General features: G+C 36.7%; 2 protein-coding genes across 7 annotated transcripts; one reads left to right on the top strand and one right to left on the bottom strand.

Annotated features, from left to right (window-relative positions):
- Window positions 1-2,402: 2,402 nt before the first annotated feature.
- Window positions 2,403-11,171, top strand: LOC306843774 (protein max-like). 6 transcript variants are annotated; one of them, XM_079375438.1, is made up of 5 exons: window positions 2,408-2,603; window positions 7,525-7,632; window positions 8,941-9,079; window positions 9,194-9,417; window positions 9,510-10,556. In XM_079375438.1, exons 1-4 carry the CDS (start codon window positions 2,568-2,570, stop codon window positions 9,379-9,381), a joined length of 471 nt encoding a protein of 156 aa, XP_079231564.1. In that variant the 5' UTR covers window positions 2,408-2,567; the 3' UTR covers window positions 9,382-9,417; window positions 9,510-10,556. The 6 variants fall into 6 exon arrangements, with proteins under 6 accessions (XP_079231563.1, XP_079231564.1, XP_079231566.1 ...); XM_079375440.1 differs by having other exon boundaries at window positions 8,956-9,079; window positions 9,510-10,006; XM_079375436.1 differs by adding an exon at window positions 2,929-2,955 and having other exon boundaries at window positions 2,436-2,603; window positions 8,956-9,079; window positions 9,194-10,552.
- LOC306843773 (protein farnesyltransferase subunit beta-like) lies at window positions 10,838-21,622 on the bottom strand. Its single transcript, XM_079375434.1, has 12 exons — window positions 21,290-21,622; window positions 20,434-20,498; window positions 17,685-17,757; window positions 16,749-16,840; window positions 15,599-15,745; window positions 15,417-15,500; window positions 15,000-15,086; window positions 13,968-14,097; window positions 13,447-13,579; window positions 13,116-13,227; window positions 12,308-12,422; window positions 10,838-12,217 (listed from the first exon to the last, which is right to left on the bottom strand). The coding sequence occupies exons 1-12, from the start codon at window positions 21,386-21,388 to the stop codon at window positions 12,095-12,097; spliced, it is 1,260 nt and encodes a 419-aa protein (XP_079231560.1). The 5' UTR covers window positions 21,389-21,622; the 3' UTR covers window positions 10,838-12,094.
- Window positions 21,623-21,633: the final 11 nt, after the last annotated feature.

Genomic DNA, 21,633 nt, shown 5'->3' with positions numbered 1-21,633 from the left:
CTTTTTAAGCAAGCATTTTTTACTTTTTGCTGACTTTTTTCCGGTTTTTAACTTTGTTTATACTCTGTAGCACTTTGGGATTGTTTTTAAACTATGAAAAGTGCTTTACAAATAAAATATATTATTATTACTATTATTTAACAGTAGGCTACTACTAGGCTAATGAAGCAAGATCGGTTAGATATTTTCTTAAAAATGTTATTATCAATAACAGTACAACTAATGAATCAAAATCAATTAGATATTTTCATGTATTATTACACTATATTATTTTAAATAGCCTATAATAACCAACAAATGTGGATTAATCAAATGTTTTATTTAAACAGCTGAACATCTAATCATAAAGCATAATTATACTGCCATCTAGTGTTGAATACTAAATACACTATAAACATTACGTGTTTAAAACAAAAAATTATGCGTTTAAAACAAAAAATTATCTGAAAAGTTCCATACTTTATGGTATAACAAAATTAAATGACTAACACAATCCATGTTCTGAACCGTAATTTTTTTTTAATACTTGCAAGCTTTTATAATGGTACTTATTACATTATGCAGTGTTATGACAGTACACATTTGTATTTGATTGATACAACGTGCATTTATATACATACACTGGCATTTCTCAGAAAGGGAACAGGGTGGGAGATTTTAATCCTGCAGTGAAGCAGAGCCCCCCTGAGGAGGTATGGGGGAAGGGTGCTGGTGGGTCACGCAGATTGTCTGAGCTCATATGCGAGCTGCCACATAGACAAAACTGCTTTTTAGAGCGGTTACCTTTCATCCCGGCTTCAGTCTCCAGTAGTCTGTTTCCTTCTCCACAGCCACTACTAGTGTTTAGAAAACAGACAGTTGGGAGTGCAAAAATGGATCATTACTAATGGAGGGAGCATCATGAGAATGACTGAAAGGGGTTTTGCCCTTAGGACTGCAATGTATTGACACTCCATGTACAATCTTTGACCAATATGGCTTCCAAAATGTGCACAGCTTATATGAAGAATTTTAAAATGGAATAATTTAATACAGCATGATGAGTAAACAAGAAGTTAGTTTATAATGGATTTTAATCGCAATTACAGCAAAAAAATGTGGTTATTCATTTGGACTGTCTCATTTAAAGGGTCCTTATTGTTCTGGTATAGGGTGTGTCAGAATAAAGATAGGCTAGTGAGAACGGGTGAGTGACAATATTTGTGTGTTTGCACGAGTCCCCCTATTTGGTACTCTGACCTTGTGGGGGAGTGAACACAACTATGTGCTTGTTTTTACCCTGTTACTGATCCAGCAGCTCATATAATCCACTGTTTAAGCTCCTTATCTGTAGCACTATTTTGAGGAGAGAGGGAAAAAATATACTATCTGTCTTGCTTTTAGGAAGTCTGACAGTTGAGTTTTGTTGACCGTTGATTTATAGCCCATACAGAACAGAATTTAATTTTAAATCATACCTCTGAAAGATATATAAAAGTTATGTGGGCTCATGAAATACTAGAATATGCCATTTGATAATGGTCAGCTGTATTTTTATCAATGTATGTAATAAGATTATAAGATGTGGCCTTTTCGGTCATTAAACAAAGTGTATTTTTTATTGTCAACAAATGCATTTCTATAGGCTGTCAGACTGTGAACAAAGTTATTTAGACATTTCCCTTATAATTTCAAAGTTTTAACTATTTAATTGTTAAATTAAAAAGACAATCACAGTCATAACAGCAAAAACAATGTTGTTGTTACTTTCAGAGATTTTGTAAAATTTTGTAAATATTTTTCATTGATTTCTGGTCATGTAGTTGATATTTGCCAAGTTTATTTTATTTTTAATCTGAATTTGTTTTCTATACCTCATGATTAGTTAAAAAAAGAGACATATTGTATCAAAAATATATTAATAGAAATCAAAATGTAGCTATTATTTCAGAAGGGTAACTAAGTGTAGGAATTAGGAAGTGTGTAGGAATTAAGTTTGTTTAGACGTTTTTTGTTGTTGTTTTCAACTGTAACCCCTATTCACCTATTTAATATGTCTTTGGTTTGTATTGTTATTGATCTAATTACAATAATAAAATACGAATATTAACAACGCTTTAAATATTTATCGTGTAGTATTACTCACAAATATGTGTAGCATTAGTAATCACCATATTAGTCACAAACAGCATTCAGCACTTTCCACGTGTCTTGCTTGTAGCGCAACAAAAAAATAAACTACAATTACCAGGAAGCATTCTCATTAAAAGGGCTTTCCTTCAACGCGAAGTAGCGACGCAACTCCGAAATGCTGACTGGGTGTTGTAGTTGTATATAATAGTTTCTACGTTACATCGACCGTCCAAACAGTTCTAAAAAACAACAAATCCCATAATCCCTTGCGCCGCAATCACAGGCGTGACGCACTACGGTAAATGTCCGTGTGTAGGCGAGTCACGTGTGGAAAGTCCGTTGATCTCGTTTCGTGTAAGCAGTGAATCTCTCCTGTTTGTTCATTTGATTTGGGCCCCATTTCATGTTGTTTTCAAAACAACATTTCGTGTAAATTCATCTATCTTCGCCGAAGAATGAGCGACAACGATGATATCGAGGTCGATAGTGATGTGAGTATAGTTATTTGTGTTTGTACTCTGCATGTATTAGAATGAAACCTCTTCTATTTTCGATACTTGAGCCTCAATACGAGGCTAGCCTGTTAGCTAGTTAGCCATCCTAGCGTTTGAATTCATTTTCCAGCCAGTTTAATGAGAATATCAAGCCACATGAGCAATTACCCACTGGGGCCGAGTTTATACTCGTCTCCGTATATTTACATTTGCGATTCTGTGTTGTAAAACAGTGCATTGCATCCACCAATAGCCAGTTAAGTATCTGTCTTACAGCTGTAAGTTAGCTACAATTGTACTTTTCTGTTCTGTTTTCTTACAGGAAGAATCACCGAGATTTCACGCTGTGGTGCGTAATAAGCGGAGCGATTAACCCAGTTTAGCCTTTAATAACGAAAATTGCTTCTCTTTTTGAGATTAGCTACAATTTATTTCCGGGTAGGTACTGAACGGCCGTAACTAATTTGCTTCGGTGAACGACAAAACAAGATAGAATTAAGCCTAAAAGTGGTGGATTGAATGAGCACACAGTCTGCTTGTTTTGAGTCGGTTCAGGGAGCTCAGTGCTCGACAGAAGGGCACTTGCTGCAGGAGTAAGGGAGGGACGGATGGACGTGAGAGAGCCGCATCTACGCTGCGAGCGCGCGACGCGATGCGCTAGAACGCTCGCGTAATAATCAGCGATCGGATTCTCTTCTGTCGAGCGTTCTAGGGTGTCGCGACGCTAGCAGTGTATACTGCGTATTAGTTGGACGACGTTAAAACGACGACAGGGTTTCTCTTGTAATATATGGATTTCACCCCATTGAGATCTTGTTTTTGTTAGATTAGGCTCTATTGGAATAAATAAGCAATATTAAATATTAATCCTCAACCTATGGAACATCCCCCTTTTCAGTTTTCAAAGTAATTTAGTTGTGCATTACCAAAGCATTACTACACAGACAAAACCGTGATAGAAAAGAGTAAAATGTTAAAATGAAAATAAGATGCATAATATGTATACATGCATCAGGGCTCCAGACAAAAAAATCGAGTAAGGAGCCATTGGCTCCTATAAAAGAAAAACTTAGGCGCCAAATTATTTTTTTAGGTGCCACAGAATAAAAGTGGTTTATTTTATTATTATCATTTTATTTTTCCCCCCTATTTTAACATTTCAATCATTTTGTCATGTGTTTGTCTTATCTTTTCTAGGCTTTATCAGCATTTTAATCCATCTTGTAGATGATCAGGTCGACCGGGGGACTAAGGTTCACTTAAAGTGTGAATTAAATGTCTTTTACAACTTGAAATGTACAGTCACAAAGAATTGTTCGTTACACAGAATCTGTACCAATATCATGGACCATAAGCATCACTTGACAACTGAGTGCAGTGCATCCTATAAATGTTGTCACATCTTTCACACATTCAGTCTGTTTTTCTTCATTAGTAAAATGCAATTTTATAGGAGGAGTTGAATCATGTACAACAGAATAAGTAAAAATATTAATATGCAACAGCACATAAATATAGCAAAACGCTCCTCTTTATAGTTATTTTTCTAGCTGACTGATGAGTTTATGGACACTGAGTGGTTATTCTGAGGTAAATGTATTACAATGCAATGTTTACAAGCTTTATACATTTCCTCAGTTTGAAACACTGAAACACAGCTTTTACATAAAACATTTCAGTAAGTTGTACTATAGGCTTTCTTATTGCCTACCTTTTGATCATGTTCATTTCATACTATAGTAGTAAATCGAAATATATAATGGGTTCACTTGCTGCTTTAACTGAGGTGCTAAAGAGATCGCGCCTGCGCATTAAGTGCGATACTCTCCGCTCGCGCGATCCGGACGCATACACGGACCGTGTGGACGTGGGGTACTGGTGTTTATATTACCGAAAGTGTGCGCTTGTGGTCCGCATTAAAGAGCACCCAAACCGCATCATTTGAATTTCGAAGCATTTTAAAGCTGATACTTTTTTTATTAAAAAGTAAGACAGCACAAAGCTTTTTGCGATTACTGGATGGCAAGGGCGCTTCAAATAACAGGAAGTCCATGCATTAACAGAACACAGCATAGACTAAGATCTCGATAAGAAGATCTGTGATATTGAAATTAGCTGATAATTAATAAAATTGTCCATTGCTTTCATTGACGTGAACTCCGTTATATTTGCATATGAAGCGGGAATCGAAGAACGGATTTATATCCGTTTTGCGAAGACACATTTATGTGGCCAAGTGTAAATGGGGAAACGTTTTAACAAATCATATAGATTTGAAACTTAAACTGACATGTATGAACTAATTGGATTTTTTTATGCCCAAAGTAAACGCTTGTTTATTTACCATCATATTGTTCCAAATCTGTATGATTAATTTTTTTTCTGTGAAATGCAGAATGAGAAATTATGCCATGAAGGTGACCGAGTCTGTCAGTCCCTGATATTCTCTGTTAAATATATTTTGTGTATCAAAGTCATACAGATTTGGAACACGATGAAGGGGTTGATGATGATGATGATGCAGTTTTATTTTTTTTATTGAAATATCATTTGAAGTTAACTGTAAAATTTCCAGTCTGGGCAGTGAGGTTTTAAGGCAGTTGATTTCTTAAGCTTTCACACCTTACATTACTCATGCATTTGTGATGGTCCTTTTATTAAAGCATAATGCATTTGTTTTTGCCATTACACATCAAAATAACCTGAACAAGTGTGTGAACCTGGTGCTTAACAAACAAGCATCTTTAAAGAAATATATGTTGTGTAGAAATGCAGAAGTGGCATAGAGTATAAAACAAATTGAAACTACATTGCTGAGTGCTTCATTTAAATGAACTAAAATGTCTATCAGAAACTGTATAAAATAACAAAATGGATTAAAATGCAAATTTGGCCATTTTCAAAAACTAAAAAAAACCTGACCATCTTTTTAGGTAATTTAAAATCACTTTGAAATGATGCCTTTATAGCTTTCAATGCATTTGGAAATTCCTTGGGATTTTGTGGAGATGAGACCACAGTCTTGTTAATCAACCATAATGATTTCGGTATATATTTTAAATGTTTAAAGCAGCGTTTCCCAATCCCAGTCCTCGCGCCCCCCGGTCTGTACATATTTTATGTTTCTCTTATCACATGCGACGTTTGTTCTGTTGGACCGTCAGTGCCCTGAGAAGTGGACGTTAGTGGATATTCTGCCATAATTCCAGTTTGAAACGAGTGTGTGTGTTCCATACAAAGGGCATTAAAGTGTGCGAGACGTGAAATTAAATATTATTTATTTACAGACGTATATTATGCACACGTCACACATCTCTAGTAAGTTTCGTCTGTGTGTAAAGATGATGCGCTGTGCAAATCTGTTAATGAATGTTCCGAAATGAAGTAAACTTCAACGGATTGCCCCTGTTCAGGGAGTAGGGAGCAAAGAACACTGTGTAGGGATCATATGAATCTGAACAGTTTATGCACGTATCTCTCTTCTAACGAGCTGGTTATCTGAATCAGGTGTGTTAACTAATGCTGGGTACACACTAAAATTTTTTTTAAATCTTACAAGATCTTCAAAATGTGAGAGACCACAAACATGAGGAAAAAAAATCCTAGATTTAACCGTTTTGCTCCTATAGTGTGTGGTGTTCTCGGGGGCTCCCCCCACACATCAGGATTTCTGATCGTAAATATTCAACAGCGTGGGGACTGGGATTGGGAACCGCTGGTTTAAAGTGTCAACTCAAAGCTCATTTGTACCCATTTTGTGCACAAGGACTTTTAAAGTACCACGTGTAGCCCTAACCTGTTTGTACTTGGGATGCTCTGTTTAATTAGAAAATGGGTTTGTAGACCCCTTCACACTCTAGATTAAAACTGAGACTAGATCATTGACTTCAACAGTACAGTAATGTCATTTGCATTGCCATTTTTTGAATTCCCAACCTGTAAACATGTTTTGATGTTAAAGGGATAAACATCTGTCGTCATTTACTCACATTCATGTCATTCCAAACCTTAATGATTTTCAAAGAAAAAGAAGATATTTTGAAGAATGTTTCAACTGTTTTTGTCCATACAATTTTTGCTTTCTTTTATGTAATTTATAGCCCTTCATTTAATTTTGTGGAGACATTGTGCTTTATATGACAGAATTGTGGAGAAACCACATGGATAGTTTTCACTATACTCGAGTGCAGAAGAATATCCCTTGACATGTTGAGCACTTGGCCACCTCACGTGTATGTAACTCAATCCTGGCATTGGCAGTGTACCATGTAATATTTTAGGCATTAGACAGACAGCCAGGATCTGCCAGTAACACTATGGCCACACCTCGCTCTTCCAGGTCTTTGTGCTGGCCAGTGGCACTTCAGCATTCTGATAACTGCTTTCGTTTTGCTTCTTTTTCCACGGAATGCAAAAGAGGCACTTGTTAATGAGTCACTGGATTCGAAACAGGTTTTACAGCTGTGCTTTTATGTAATAACAGTGTCTTCTTGGCCAAGCCCAGTGACATTGGACTCCAGTGGCCATGTTGTTTTCTCAGAGCAACAGTCTTAGGGTACTAAAATGAGACCCAACGGAGAGACTTTGAGGGATAGTACAATTGCAGTCTTTGTCTTATAAAAGCAGATCGATTCATTTTAAATTAACTAAAGGAAATCCAAAAAAAATAAAAAGCTAAGTATGTTCTGACCAACATAGTCCAGAAGAATAAGCTGTTAAAAAAACCATTCCTTATGCAGCTTGTCTCTATTACAATTGTCATGATCACTTAAAGACGAAACAATAGAATCCAGTTTTTAATGGTCTGTATTACTACATGGTTTATTAGCCAAGATATAAATGTTTCTTTATAACACTAAAAGCCAATGGCACCATGACCAGCAAAGAGGCTGAAGCCACTGTGATTCTCTCATTGCAGGCAGACAAACGGGCACATCACAATGCGCTGGAGCGCAAACGTAGGGACCACATCAAAGACAGCTTTCACAGCCTTCGGGATTCCGTTCCCGCCTTGCAAGGGGAAAAGGTTGGTGAATGTCACTGGTAAAAAACATGAGGAACATAAGTAGGCATAAAGGATGTTTGTTTAATGTGCTTTTTGTTAATGAAATGTTCTGTTACACTTAATCTGTTTGTTGAGTGCGATGAATAAATGTTATCATGAGATGATTAGCATGCGATTTCCATGTCGAGGTGTGAATGAAAAGCATTATGAGAATTGAGAGCAGAATAGGGCCAGACTGATTGATGTGATCCTGGTAAAGGCGTGGTGCCAGGAAGCCATTACATGGGGAAATGCGGTTCTCCTTCCTCTTGTGTTTCTTATCGGAAATAGATGGTTCAAGTATGTAGTAGAAATAATTTGACCTTTATGATAGAGTTGTATTTCAAGTCACATAGCTAGGAACGTACAATATATTGGTACCATAATGGTTATTGGCTGATAGAATCTTTAAAAGCATTATTAATAATTTAATAATGCTGTTAAACGTAGTCGTTAACAAATCTTTAGTATATCTGTTTGTACTATAAATTATAATGTTGTGATGTCAGCGTTTGTTTAATTTAATATTTTTAAATGTTTTGAATTTATTTTATAGATGCATTTTGTCGAGTTTTCAGCCATTTATTGGTTATCAGTCATAACATGAACATTTTTGGCTTATCAGTGTTGGCCAGAATTGTCTAAACGTGTAGCTATTAAAATAGGGGATTTTTAGGCAGTTTGTGTGTTTTCATTAGGGATTGCTAAGCCCAAAGTATACTTCACTTTTTACACGTGTGCGAGGAACAGCATACAGTCCGTGTGATTTCGTCATCAGAAATTATGCGCAACACTCAATTTTTTTTGTAACTGCACATATTTTGTACACGTGCATAAACGTTTTGCAGTAATCAGTTGTTCCACAAGGTGGCAACGCTGTCCCAGGCCATTGTTTCACAGTAGAATACGAAACTAAAGAGACGGAACAACCATAACAGAATTGCAAAGACAACAGACATGTGCATTGACAAGTGCTTGTGAGTGAGAGGGAATGGGATAGCACGGCTTTGGCTTAAAAGTGTTCAAAAAAATGTATTGTTAATAAATTATGGGGGAAACCCGAGACACTGGACATGGATGAAGCTTTCTAGAGTGCATGTGTCGACCGCCCACGTTCGCACACAATATCAAATGGAGTATACATTGAAAAGCTACGTGTTCGACTGTACTCATGCTAACGTACGTGTACAAAAAGTATACTTTGGGCTTTAGGATTTGTTTGGGTTCATATGTGTGCAATGTAACTGTATTCCTTGCGTCAAATTCTAGTTTTTCATTTGTTGCTGACAGCAATCTATCAAACAGGCATCCCGAGCTCAAATCCTAGACAAAGCCACAGAGTACATCCAGTACATGCGACGGAAAAACCACACACACCAGCAGGACATTGACGACCTGAAGAGGCAGAACGCTCTGCTGGAGCAACAAGGTGGGTGTCGCTCTGTTACTCCTCACTTTTGTCATCTGGTCATGCCGATCTAAGTCTAATTTGGCTGTTGTAGTTCCATTGTGCCTCATATAACGTCTTCTTTTTAATTTCCAGTACGGGCACTGGAGAAAGTCAAGGGAACCACACAGCTGCAGTCCAACTACTCCTCTTCAGACAGCAGCCTGTATACCAACCCCAAGGGCAGCGCTGTATCGGCCTTCGACGGTGGTTCTGACTCGAGCTCGGAGTCTGAGCCGGAGGAACAGCGTTCCCGGAAGAAGCCCCGTGGGGAGGACAGCTAAACAGCGGACCCTCGGCCTACTCCAAGAAGTTCTCCTGTGAGGGGAGGGAGAGTTACAGCAATGGTCTGTTTCTTGTTGTTTTTTGTGTACCTCAATTATCCCAAACCACCTTGATCAATCTCTTTCAGTGAATGTCAACCCTCGATTCCACGTCTGAAGAAACCTCTGCCAGGTTTACAAGAGAGAGGGACGCCTGTTACGGGAAGAACACTCACGGAAAACAGCTTGTTTTTACTCTCCCTCCCTCTCCAACTGTTCGTCCATCTTGCGTCCTAGCACACGCAACAACAAATGGTGATTTGAACCCAAAATGAGGCAGCTTTGCTACTTAAGGACTTGATGCTTTTTTTTTTTGGACCTTTGTCTGCAATCCCTCCAGGTGGATATCCAAAGGGTTGAATGAGGCGTACAGCTCCTAGCACTGCTAAAATATACTTTTTTTTGTTGAATATCTTAAAGCCTGCTTAGAACTTACCCTTAGCTGAATTGTCCCGAGTGGTTTGCCTTTCTAAATATTTGTTACTTCTCCATAAAGGAATGTTTTTGAAGCATCTATCAATGTACCCCTTGTTAGACCTATGGGATGAGTGATACGTTTTGATGTTATCGATAAAATCCCTTATTTAATAAAAAAAAAAAAAAAATGTTTTATGGGAAGGCTGCTGAGCTTGTGTTGTATTTGTTGTTTTAGCCTGATGTAGTCAAGTTTACAGGTTGGGGGAAAAAAAGAGATTTTCATTTAAAACAAGGGGGATAAAAAATAAGTGATAAAGCATATATTTTGCATCTGTCATCTGAGCCTCCCAAACATCTATTTTATGTATTTCACTCCATATTGGGAATATAAACGTTCCAAATGATGTTTCCCCCCACAAAGCTAGTCAATATTGAAAGAGTAGATACATGTCGTGACTTTTAAAGGTAAATGTTCTAAATGTTCATCGGAAATTTGACCGCTGCACACCACAAAAGTTGCATTTTGAGTGTCTAGGAGACATGTGTATGCGTGCGGGTGTATCTTTTACCACATTTTCCACATTAGTAAACTGAGGTCCTTCTTTGTCTGATTCCATTCCATGGAAATTACAGGTATGTTGTACATACTGCCAACAGTTGTCTTGCAAGTTGAGGCCTATCTTTACAATGAGAATATAAATAAAACTATTTTATCCTTTACATATGATGCGTGGTTCCTTTGGTTCTCAATCTTTTTGATTGAAGTATAACTTTTATAGATGTTTGTGATTTACTGCCTAAGGATTAAGGACAAGGATTTTTCAAAAGATATTTTACTTGCAATTTGTACCAGATTAAATATTTTATAGCTTGCCATTATATTCATTGGCATATTAATTATATATTCATATAATGCAATCTCCATGGGCATTTTTATATATGACCTTTTCAGGTGCAAAAATTCCACTTCAAAAAAGAAAAAAAAATAGTTGAAGGGGTGAATTAAAAAAATATATTTTAATGCCTTCGTTTGCCCTGGCCTCCCAATTGGAGGGGAAAAAAAAACTGGTTGCTGTTTTAACCAGCACCAATATTTTATAAAACTGGTCTTTAAGTCAATAGTCACAGCTTGAGTTGATTTTTCTTGATCATTTACTCAGAGTCATGTTTCCAACCTGTATGACTTTGCTTAGAGTTCTCAAACACTAAGCTCAGATGCTAAACTTAAAAACTGGCAAAAAAAGTGTGTATAAGTGTGCTTTAATAAAAGTCTTGTAAACCACGTGTGAAGCTTTGTGTAAGGAACAAATAAAACTTAATTGAATTAATTCCCTTCCATTGTAGTTCTCAAATTTCATTCATCATGCATATTCATAAGCTCACATCAGATGCCTTCACCCCTTTTGAATACTCTTAATGCTGCTTTTTTTATGATGTACATAATGCAGTGTCAACATTCTTCCAAACTTCTCCTTTTATATTCCACAAAAGAAATAAAGTCATACAGATTTGGACCACGAACATGAGAGTGAGTAAATAATGCCAGAACTTTCATTTTTGGATTAACTGTACCTTTAATGTACTATGATAAAATGCCATTCTGTTTTGATATTTTATACCAGCATTTTAAGATTAAAAGCATGACTGAATACAGTTTAAAAGCTCATTGAACAGTACAGATGATATTTTTCAATTGCAGCCAAAGATTACAAAATGTAAACAGTGTACTCATGGCTGAGTAGCTGAGAGTCTGTTGTACCCAAACTATATCTATGTATTTACGAGTTACCATATTCGTTTCAGTCAAACAGCACTCCAAATTAGAGTTGACAGAAGTTAAAGTCAAATAATGGACTGCCCACAGTGAGTATAGATCATTCATAATACACCAGCCAGGAAATAAAATTAAAAAACTTCCATCCAAGTCTTTATTTCTGTCCAGAACCTACTGCCACGTGCACTCTGGGAAACATTTACCAAAGCCCAAAATAAGCTGGTATATGCAATAAAATACCAATCAACGACTGGTGCAGGAAGAACACCTCGTCTAGTCAGTCTCTACTGTTTTCCCTGGCTAAAAACCATAACCCCATGCTGAAGGTGTAGTAGATCAGGCCCTCAGAGTGTTTCCCCATCTGTAGATGCTGTACAGACCAGCAAAGGACGTTTGGCTACAGCATTTACAGAAGAAGCCTCTGCATTAGGTCAAGCTAGCTCAAACCCCCAAATATGTTTATAACAGAAAAAGAGGAAAAGTCTATGACTGGTCCATTGCACTTGGTGTAGGTCCCGTCTGAACTGGAACAGGTAACCGGTGGAAATGTTCAATCGCTTGGGCAACCCTCTCTGGGCAGATGTTGTAAACTGGATGAGTTGGTGCCTGGATAGAAGAAATATGAGAACATTTGGTTATTATTAGTACATTAATCTCAATTTGAGTTGGCTCAACTGAATTTTCAGTATCCCTCACCAGTCTGTTCTCGTCCCGACCGAGGATCAGCTCGTTGTGGAGCTCTTTGTTTCCGAAATGCTGTGCTATTGAGAGTCCACTCAGACAGTAGCACGTGTGGTAGAAATCTCTAGACCTGTGGGGAATCAGTGAGGAACTATTATGGAAGTCTAGTTTGGTCTGCATAGTTAGTAAAAGGACAAACAAAAGCCAATATAATTGTATTTTTCAGATTTTAAAGTTGACATTTTATTTGATGGCCTATAATGGCCAATGGTTTTTCCACGACTTTTCCAGGTAGATGTTTGTGGTTTTGTTCATTACTGGAAAAGGATATTTACAAATAATAAAAAATCCCATTCGTGATTCTTTGGCCCGAATCAATGCACTCACAAATTTGACATCACTATAAAACATTTTGCACCACACAAACACTAGATGAGCAATATCTAGCTGATGAAATGTTTTAGAGCAGATGCGTATTCATGATAAAAATGTACATGCTTTATGACTGAAGTATATAATAGTCTACACTTCATAAATACACTTTCTCCTCCAAGATAATACAACAAAATTAGTATATACTTAATTTTAATGGTATCATGATGATATATGATTTAAAGCAAGCATTAAAATAAGCTAAAAAATTTTTTTTTAAATTCTAATATTTAATTCACTCCCCTCAAACATTTTTTTTTAACTTGAAGAACCAGGGTTCCCACCATATACTGTATATATGTGTATATAGTGTATAAGGACGTCTAATTTTAAAAGTGTGATTTTAAAAGAAGTGTGTGTGTGTGTGTGTGTGTGGAAGAGCTGTACTCACTTGCCCGGTTTGTCCAGAAGGCCTCCACCAGGATTCTGGCAGCAGAGGAGGATGTATTCCTGCAGGGCCTTTCTCTCAAACATCCAGCTACTCACACTCAGCGTTGAGTCTCCTACACACACACAGTAATATTTTCATAGGTTAATCTACTAAATCTGACACTAGACCCCATGTGCTTTTATATCCAAATGAAGACAAAAAAAAAACACGCAGACAAAAATGTGTAAATTAATGAATGGAAACTGTAACCTTATGAATCTTGCAGTATTTGAATCACTTGATTTCATATTTAAGCAAAAATGTTAGTTGCTTTTCTAGGATGACCGCTCACCTTCTTTAAAAAGAGCCCTGTGGAGTAACGGTAATAGTCCTGCTTGCCAGAAGGAGTAACACCCATCCACCAGCTTGTTACAGCGGCCCTGAAATCCACCTTCAAAACGCATTTGTTTGCTGGTTACCCAGCGCTAATGAAGGAAAAAGAGAGAAAAGCCTCCAATTTACTGGTTTACAAGTATCAGCATAGGAAGATCATTAGTGCTGCTGCCTTATCTTAAAACAAATATGCCTGTGCACTGGGAATGTTAATGTCAATGTCTGCCAAAGACCCTGGAGGTCTGCTGATCTAAGCAGCTACAATTTTGCAGCACACAGATGTTAATATTTCCAAGCATGTTTAGTGTCCCTGAGGAACCAGTAATGAGACGCTTCTCCTCCAACGTTCAGGATACAAGTAACTGACCTTTAACGCACCTCATAAACCTCAGTTTATTCACTCTAATGGACAGGAACAGTCAGGTTAAATAAAACGTGGAACTGTAGCAAAGGGAAAACAAGGCAAGACAAAGGACTTACTAACAAGGCTTTGAGATCCAGCATATGTTCTTTGCCCAGTATGACCAGAGCAGCAGTACCACAGAAGGTGTAGCCACCATGTGCCTCAAGTCCTGGAACTCCACCTAAACCGCCCTCCCAATTCTGACAGCTGATGGCCGAAGGAAAGCACAACATCGCAGTATTTATCAGTCAAAGTGTCATATTCTGTGTGCTGTCTGAGATTTAACATTTAGGGACAGAACATGCTTTTTGTGTTTAAAATATGAAACAGAGGGCAGTGGAATGGGACAAATTAACGTTTCTTAAAAGCTGAAATTTGAATTTTTAGGATGTCATGTGCAAAAAGATGTGAACGCAATGGTCTAATGTGTCTGTCTAGACTAGAGCATGTTTACATAGAAAAATCATGGAAAGGCAGATCAGAAGAAAGCAAAACATGTTCTGAGTGAATAGCCCATTAAATCAATACTTTTTACTGATATCAAATTTTTTTTTTTTTGAGAATGAATTTCTCTTTACAACTATGTTATATGGGATGACATCAAATTTATAGGGATCATATATGATCATATATTTTATTAAAAATTTTTATCAAACCTCCATATTGGATTTTGTATACTTAATTATACAATATGAATATGAAGCTAAACAGAAATATGAAAGTGACAAAACCACATAAAATTACTAAAACTTACATTAAAATTACATTATATTACAATTCAAGACATTACTCTATAATCGCACATAAATGATGCTAAAATAACACTGACCCCAACAACCAACCAACATTTCATGGTGAGGCGAATGGCACAATTTGGCCACCAAATTGGTTCACCCACCCTATATTTGAATCAGCCAATCGGAATCACATATATAATCTAACAGGGGCCAATTCAGATAGGGCCGACATGGAACTCATAAAAAACCCATTTGTGATCCATACCTCAAGCCCATAGCGTGCCTACATTGGCTCCACTATGTAAATTTGGCTAGGATAATCTGAATGCAACTAAACTGGCATGTTTTAAAAGAGAATGTGGAAGTAGTTACCTGAGAATCCAATTGTGCGTCCCCTCAAACAGGGTGGGGGTGATTATATTGGTGAGTGAAGCCACAGAAGCGGCACAATATGCACTCCTATCAGATCAGACACACAAGAGCAACCATGAGTCAACAGGCAGACAATGATCACCATCTATGCATGCTAATAACCACAAGCTACATTATTAGAATAAGTCTGAAAGCCTGTGAGATCCAATTACTTTTCAAAGTGACTTTCTTTGTTTAGTGCTGACCTACGGTGAACATGAAGACTTTTTCTAGCACTAATCTGTCTGCTGGGAAAAGTAAAAGGTCACTCTTGAAAAATGCTTCAGCATAGTAACATCAGAACATGGGGAATAAAGAGATGTGCAGCTGTTGTGAAGATGCTTCAGGGTTCGCTGGAACAACGGTAACAGAGCTCACCTGACGTCCACCTCCCCGCCCACATGCATCACAAAGGAGCCATCTGGCTGCTTCACAGAGTACAGGAAGTCCAGGAGCTTCTCTCTGATGGGGGAAGAGGCAAACAGAATGTGTTTCCATGGTAATATGATCAACGCAACATCTGTAGGCAAGCAGGTGATGATACAAAGCAAATGTGAAACCTGTTGATGACTTTGTAGGCCTCGTCTGTGCCCAGGATGCAAAGGGCGTTTACAGCTGCATAGGTGGGAGCCAGGTGCGCATGCTGACCCGGACCTCCACTGAATCCACCTGTCGGACTCTGACATCTGGCCAGGAACTGGCACACACTGGCAGACAATGGTTAACGTTGATATATTTACAACAACAGGCATTTCAATGTGATAGGAACTTAAAATTGAAGCAAAAAGCCATGTCCTAAAATAATAAGGGAAGCACCTTTATTTTAAAACATTATTTTCATATTTTCATTTATAACAGATAAATGACAGATATTGAAATTCTATAATATCTTGTCTAATTAACTTAAAAATAAATAACTAAAAACTAAAATGAATTGTTTTACATGTTGCAAGTGAATGTAGGCATCCCAACATTATATTGTACGGTATAAAAAAAATGGATTTTCAGTTGGAGATTTTCTCAGGATTCATTTTAACAGTGTTATTAAATGATTAGTGTTTTTAAAAATAACCTTAAGTGAGTATTAAATGATAGTAAAGATAATCTAAATGTAAAAATATGCCAAATGAACAAGCTCATTAAAAATGCAATACTGACAGATCAATAGATTTAACTTTAAAAAAATTCTACTTTATGAAATAGTATAAATATAATTCCAACTATATAATAAAATTCCCTAAATATATTTAAATCTCTAACTTGACTTTGACTTGCCATTAAATTCAAATTTGCTATTAATGCAGTATAAAAAGTGATCATTCTTTTTAGCTAAATTATCGCTTTCAGAAAAAGCATTAAAAACACTCTAGAATACAGTAACAATCATAGCAAAAATTACTACATAAAGATTCTTCTTATGAATTCACTTCTGTGTTACAGTCATTTAAATATTTTCTTTTTATTATTTCAGTCTGTTTGAAGGTCATAACCACCCACGATGTAAAATCCTTCAACCCAGCAGCTATAAAGTGATCTAAGCATAGTCTACATGGAGAAAGAATGCATCAGCATCATAGCTACTAACGTAATGCAACTTTGACTATCTGTAGTGGTCACATTAAGACCAGGCTAGTAACTGGGTAAGGGGACATAAGCACCTGTCTCACTGCCACGTGTACTCTGATAGTGAAGAGAAGAGCTGGTACTCACTCTGAGGCAACTGCTGCCGGCACAGGCTCCTCTAGCAGCTCCAAACTGTGCAGGATCCAGTAGCAGAGCCAAGGCCGGCTGGCATCCAAACACTGAAGCCAGACAACATGCAGATTCAGCAGCCATTACCACCAGTCTCACACACAGAACATGATTTTCTCAAACAAATACACACAAAAACTCAACTACCTACCCACCCACATACATACACACACACGTATTGTATCACAAGGCTGTAGATCTTTAATAGCTTTGAGTAAACCAGTTTTGTGTGTTTGTGTTATTAATGAAACTAAACAGTTTTTTTTAATGCCCAGTTAAATGGGGTTCAACCAAAAATAAAATCATTTACTCACCCTTGTGTCACTCCATCTAAAACTATGACTGTATGACCTTTTTAACGTCAAACCCAAAATGAGAATATCTAAGCAGCTCAATAAAAACGGTTTTATTTTTTGTATCTCATCTGTTTTCAACCAGTCTTTTCTTCGATTCTTTTTCCACATTGTACCCTTTTTGTTTTCCACCCATGAAAATAAGTCATACAGGTTTGGAATATCATGAGGATGGGTAAATAATGACACAATTTGTAACTATGGGTGAACTATCACTTTAAGCCAGTGTTATTATCCTTTACTAAATCTAAAACCATTAAACATTTTACTTCACATTTTACTTAAAAATAAATATTAACTGTCTGAAATAAAATAAAATACAAAAACAAAAAACAAGTTGAAGTACTAAAATAACCAAAACCGAAATTTAAAAAAACAAAAACATCATAAAACATATTATAAAGTTATACTATTAAGACATTAAAAAACCCAGAATACATAAAAAATAAAATCTGACGCAAAATATTAACAAAAACTATAATAGTATATTGTTGATACTAAAACAACACTGCTTTAAGTTTTTTCAGAAGACATTGTTTACCTCATATGCATCAGAGAGATGGCGTAAACCTTTCTTCAGATAATGATAGTGTTGCTCCCTCAGTAAAGCAGGCCTGAAAAAATAGATTGTGGAATCATCGACTTAATCTAGCTATTGCAAACTATAAATAATTTTTACATTAAACATTATCTCTCTATTCACATACTGGCAAATGATTAATTTCAACTTTCATCAAGATTTATAATAGCCTAGTACAAGGCAACAACTTATTTGCACAAAGTAAGTTCAACAACCGAGCTGACATCCTCCAATTATCCCCATCAAAGGAAGCGGCAGTGTTAAAATGATAGAATCCATGAGTCAGAACAGCCTACACACATTACGCTTGACTTCAGCGCTGGCCTCAGAGGTGCTGGGGCATGTCTAATTTGAGGGTACCTCAGCTGAAAGAACAGATCATTAACCCCTGTTCTTTCTCTCCACTGCTGCTCTCTGCTGGGCCACAGAAAGCACAGTCATCATTACATTTGTGACAAACTGATCAGAGTGACGTATGGCCTTCACCTGGCAAGTTTCATATGAATTAATGCTTTAGTTGACAAACTTGTTGCACTGTCTTTGCATGATCATTTAGTTGTATTGTCATGCCTAAATTAAATGTAATTAAACTGACAGTCTTTAAAATATAATTTATTCCCATCAAGCTGAATTTTCAGCAGCTATTACTCTAGTCTTCAGAAATCATTCTATGCATTATATGCTGATTTGGTGCTCAAGAAACATTTCTTATTATTATCAATGCTGAAAACAGTTGTGCTGCTAAAAACTACGTATAAACTATGATTTTTTCAGGGTTCCATGATGAATTGAATGTTAAAAAGAGCAGCATTTATTTTCGATAGAAATATTTTGCAACATTGTAAATGTCTTTGTCACTTTTGATCAATTTAATGCATCCATGCTGAATAAACATATTCATTTATACCGACCCCAAACTTTTCAACAGCCGTGTATATTTATTAATCATTTATGTAAAAATGATTTACCATTTACAACACTACAAAGAACATATTGTCATTATCATACATGCAATAAACTGTAACCATAATGTGTTTTTCCACAGTTTTCTCATTGGAGTGTAAAATTAGAAAAGTTGTAAATTTGACAACAGAGGCAAAAAGTACCATCTGGATATGCGGCAGAACAGCTGATGTGCTACTACAGCATCTAGTCCAAATGTTTGGGGTTATACAACCTTTGTCTGGCAGTCTGATTACATCAGTTTAATCACAGTTGGGCTTCTCATTTCATCTACAGGTACAAGTGATCTGAGTATAGAAGTTCTGAAATACACAGACCTGATGCTGTGGTGGAAGAAGGTGAAAATTAGATGTACCAGAAGCTAGTATGTAATATCAGAGATGTTATCATATGATAGTCCAATAATTCATATGAAATGACAGATTATAATCAACCCTTCACTGGGAGCTTGATTGACAGACCAGACAGGAGAATAAATTAAAGTTGTTGGACTTGAACTTGAAATTGGTGTGTGTTGATGTTTTTCGGCAGTTGAAACCTTCTGATGTTCATTCATGTTTATTTTGTGCTATAACTAGCAAAGAGGAAGAGATGATCGGTTCATATGCTCCTTGAACTGAGGTGCTACAGTGATCTGTAATGACACAATTAAGAGCCACAAAATGGTATTTATTGTTTGAATTTCTTTAAAAAAAAAAAAAAGACAGAATTTGAAAGCTGAGACTTTATTTCATACCAAAAGTAACCTGCTCTTTTTTTGTCTGTGAGCTCGTTGTCAGCTTCTTCTTTGCTCCGCAATGTATTTTTCAATGTTTGATAACATGACGTGTAGCGTGAGAGCGCCATAGACGTGGGGGGGGGGGGGGGGGGGGGGGGTTGCGAAGAGTCAATTACAGAATATCATGACTATAAAGCATTGTTGAAAACTAAGATTAATGCGCTAAAGACAGCACCAAATTTCACATCTCCTGCAAACTAGCCAAGAAGTGCTTGTGTGTTCTAGTAACTAGTTCCCTATCTGAAAGTTTTTAGTGCCATTGGGAACAGTGTCATGCCACAGAGCATATCGTTAACCACAAACCGTTAATAGGCTTGTGATCTTCTTGGCTAAAAACTTGTGAAACGCTTGCATAATTCACCCCAGTTGTCAAATGTGCAAAAAATGTAAATTTCACTGCTTCCAAGAAGCTGTCAGAATGCACTTTTTGCACTCTTTTTACATATTGTTACATTTAAATGTGTCCATTTAATTAAAAGAAGTAAATGGTCACACATTTAACTGTGTTTTTGCCACTAAACATTTTGAATGTGTTTAGAAACAATCGCTGTCTATCCAGATCATGTTGTATTCATTTTTAAATGGGCCAGAAGGAAATCACCAAATGCAAAACTATTGAGATATATGATTATTGTCATATATATACCAATATTTATACCAAATTTAAGGTATATTTCCCAGCCCTACCAAATGAGTATCTTCCCTAGTTCCCTGCATATGTTGTGATGCTACAAAATAATACAAATGAAAAGACTGTGCTACAAACATACACAAACAGCGGACAATCTAATGTTGGTTTTGTTGCCAAAGACATTTTCATGAACATATTGTACTATTGTATATACATATTGTACAGAATAACAGCGATTGCTGTCTAAAAGCAGCACACTGAAGCTCAATGAATGATTTAACAATATTGTGAAGATCCCGCTTTGTGTTAATGGCCAGAGAAGGCTAAACTTTACTTACTGTGGTGAGGTGTGAATTTGCTGGTAAACACTGTACACCTCTTGAATACTGCATTCAACTTTTCTCTAAATTTAATGATAAAACAGAAAACAAAAAATGTGGAAGTGAATGAACCAAATAGAAAATGTGACAACAAGCTAAATGACATGCAGACAGAAAGATCCACTGTGGTCGATGCTGCTTGTGTATATGGGTGTCTGACATCGCATCCTGTTATGCAAAGACACAAAAATACTGCCTTATATATATTCATCTTGAAAATGACAGTATGGCTTAATAGTGCATACCGGAATTCCAAGTGTTTGAACTTTTCTAAAATTCAGAGCAATAACAGTCACACTTTATTTAAAAAATTAAGGAAACTGCAAATAATAGTCTTTAAACGATTATATTGTTAATAATACTATACATTTTGTTTGCCAATTTTAAACTGTCAACCACCCATATAACAATGCAGGTCATACACTACAGTGCAACATAACATAAACCAGTGAAGTATGCGCAGATTTGTAAACGTTCACTCAGTAATGAAATGTCTGACATCATTTAAACACGTTCATGTTCTCCATAACATCTCCTTTTAGTGTTCACAACATGAGGCTGAATAAATGATGACAGAATTTCAGTTTACTATCCCTTTAAATTAACCTATTCTATTTACAAAAGTGCAATAAAACTAGAGGAATAAGTAGTAGGTGAGCTGGATTTACGTTCTGCACATGCAGAACACCCTGCATGATTTTGGTAAGCACTACTGTATCCCTCAGCAAAGTGATGAAGCACAGAAACAGAGTAAGTAGACAGTTAGCTTTACGCTAATACCAATTAGCTAACTAATAATAAGAGTTAAGCTCACCTGCTCCTTCGAGGTCACCGTTTGCACGCCGTCATCGTTGAAAAGCTCAGAGGAGTGTGATTCACGAAAGCATCGCAGATGATGAGACGCCTCTTCCATGATGAGATTTCAAAACACATGCACTGTAATAGAAAGGAAGCAGTTTTCCAGCAGAGCAAGTGTCAAGACAGCGTGGGAGGGGTTTCCTCAATGGAGTCAAGTGACCTACAGCTCAAGTACGGAAAGCCTGAAGGCCCATTTGAGAAAGCTGTAATAGTGATGAGAGGTTTCTAAGAAACTGCTGGAAAAAAAAAAGATTCAGTGATTCTTTGACGTCATGACGCAATGCGTATCACGTTGTACCT

This window comes from Barbus barbus (assembly GCF_936440315.1).
Source record: "Barbus barbus genome assembly, chromosome: 24".
In the NCBI taxonomy this organism is placed as follows: domain Eukaryota; kingdom Metazoa; phylum Chordata; class Actinopteri; order Cypriniformes; family Cyprinidae; genus Barbus; species Barbus barbus.
Note: the sequence above shows the minus strand (reverse complement) of the source record. Positions and strands in the feature narration are given on the sequence as shown.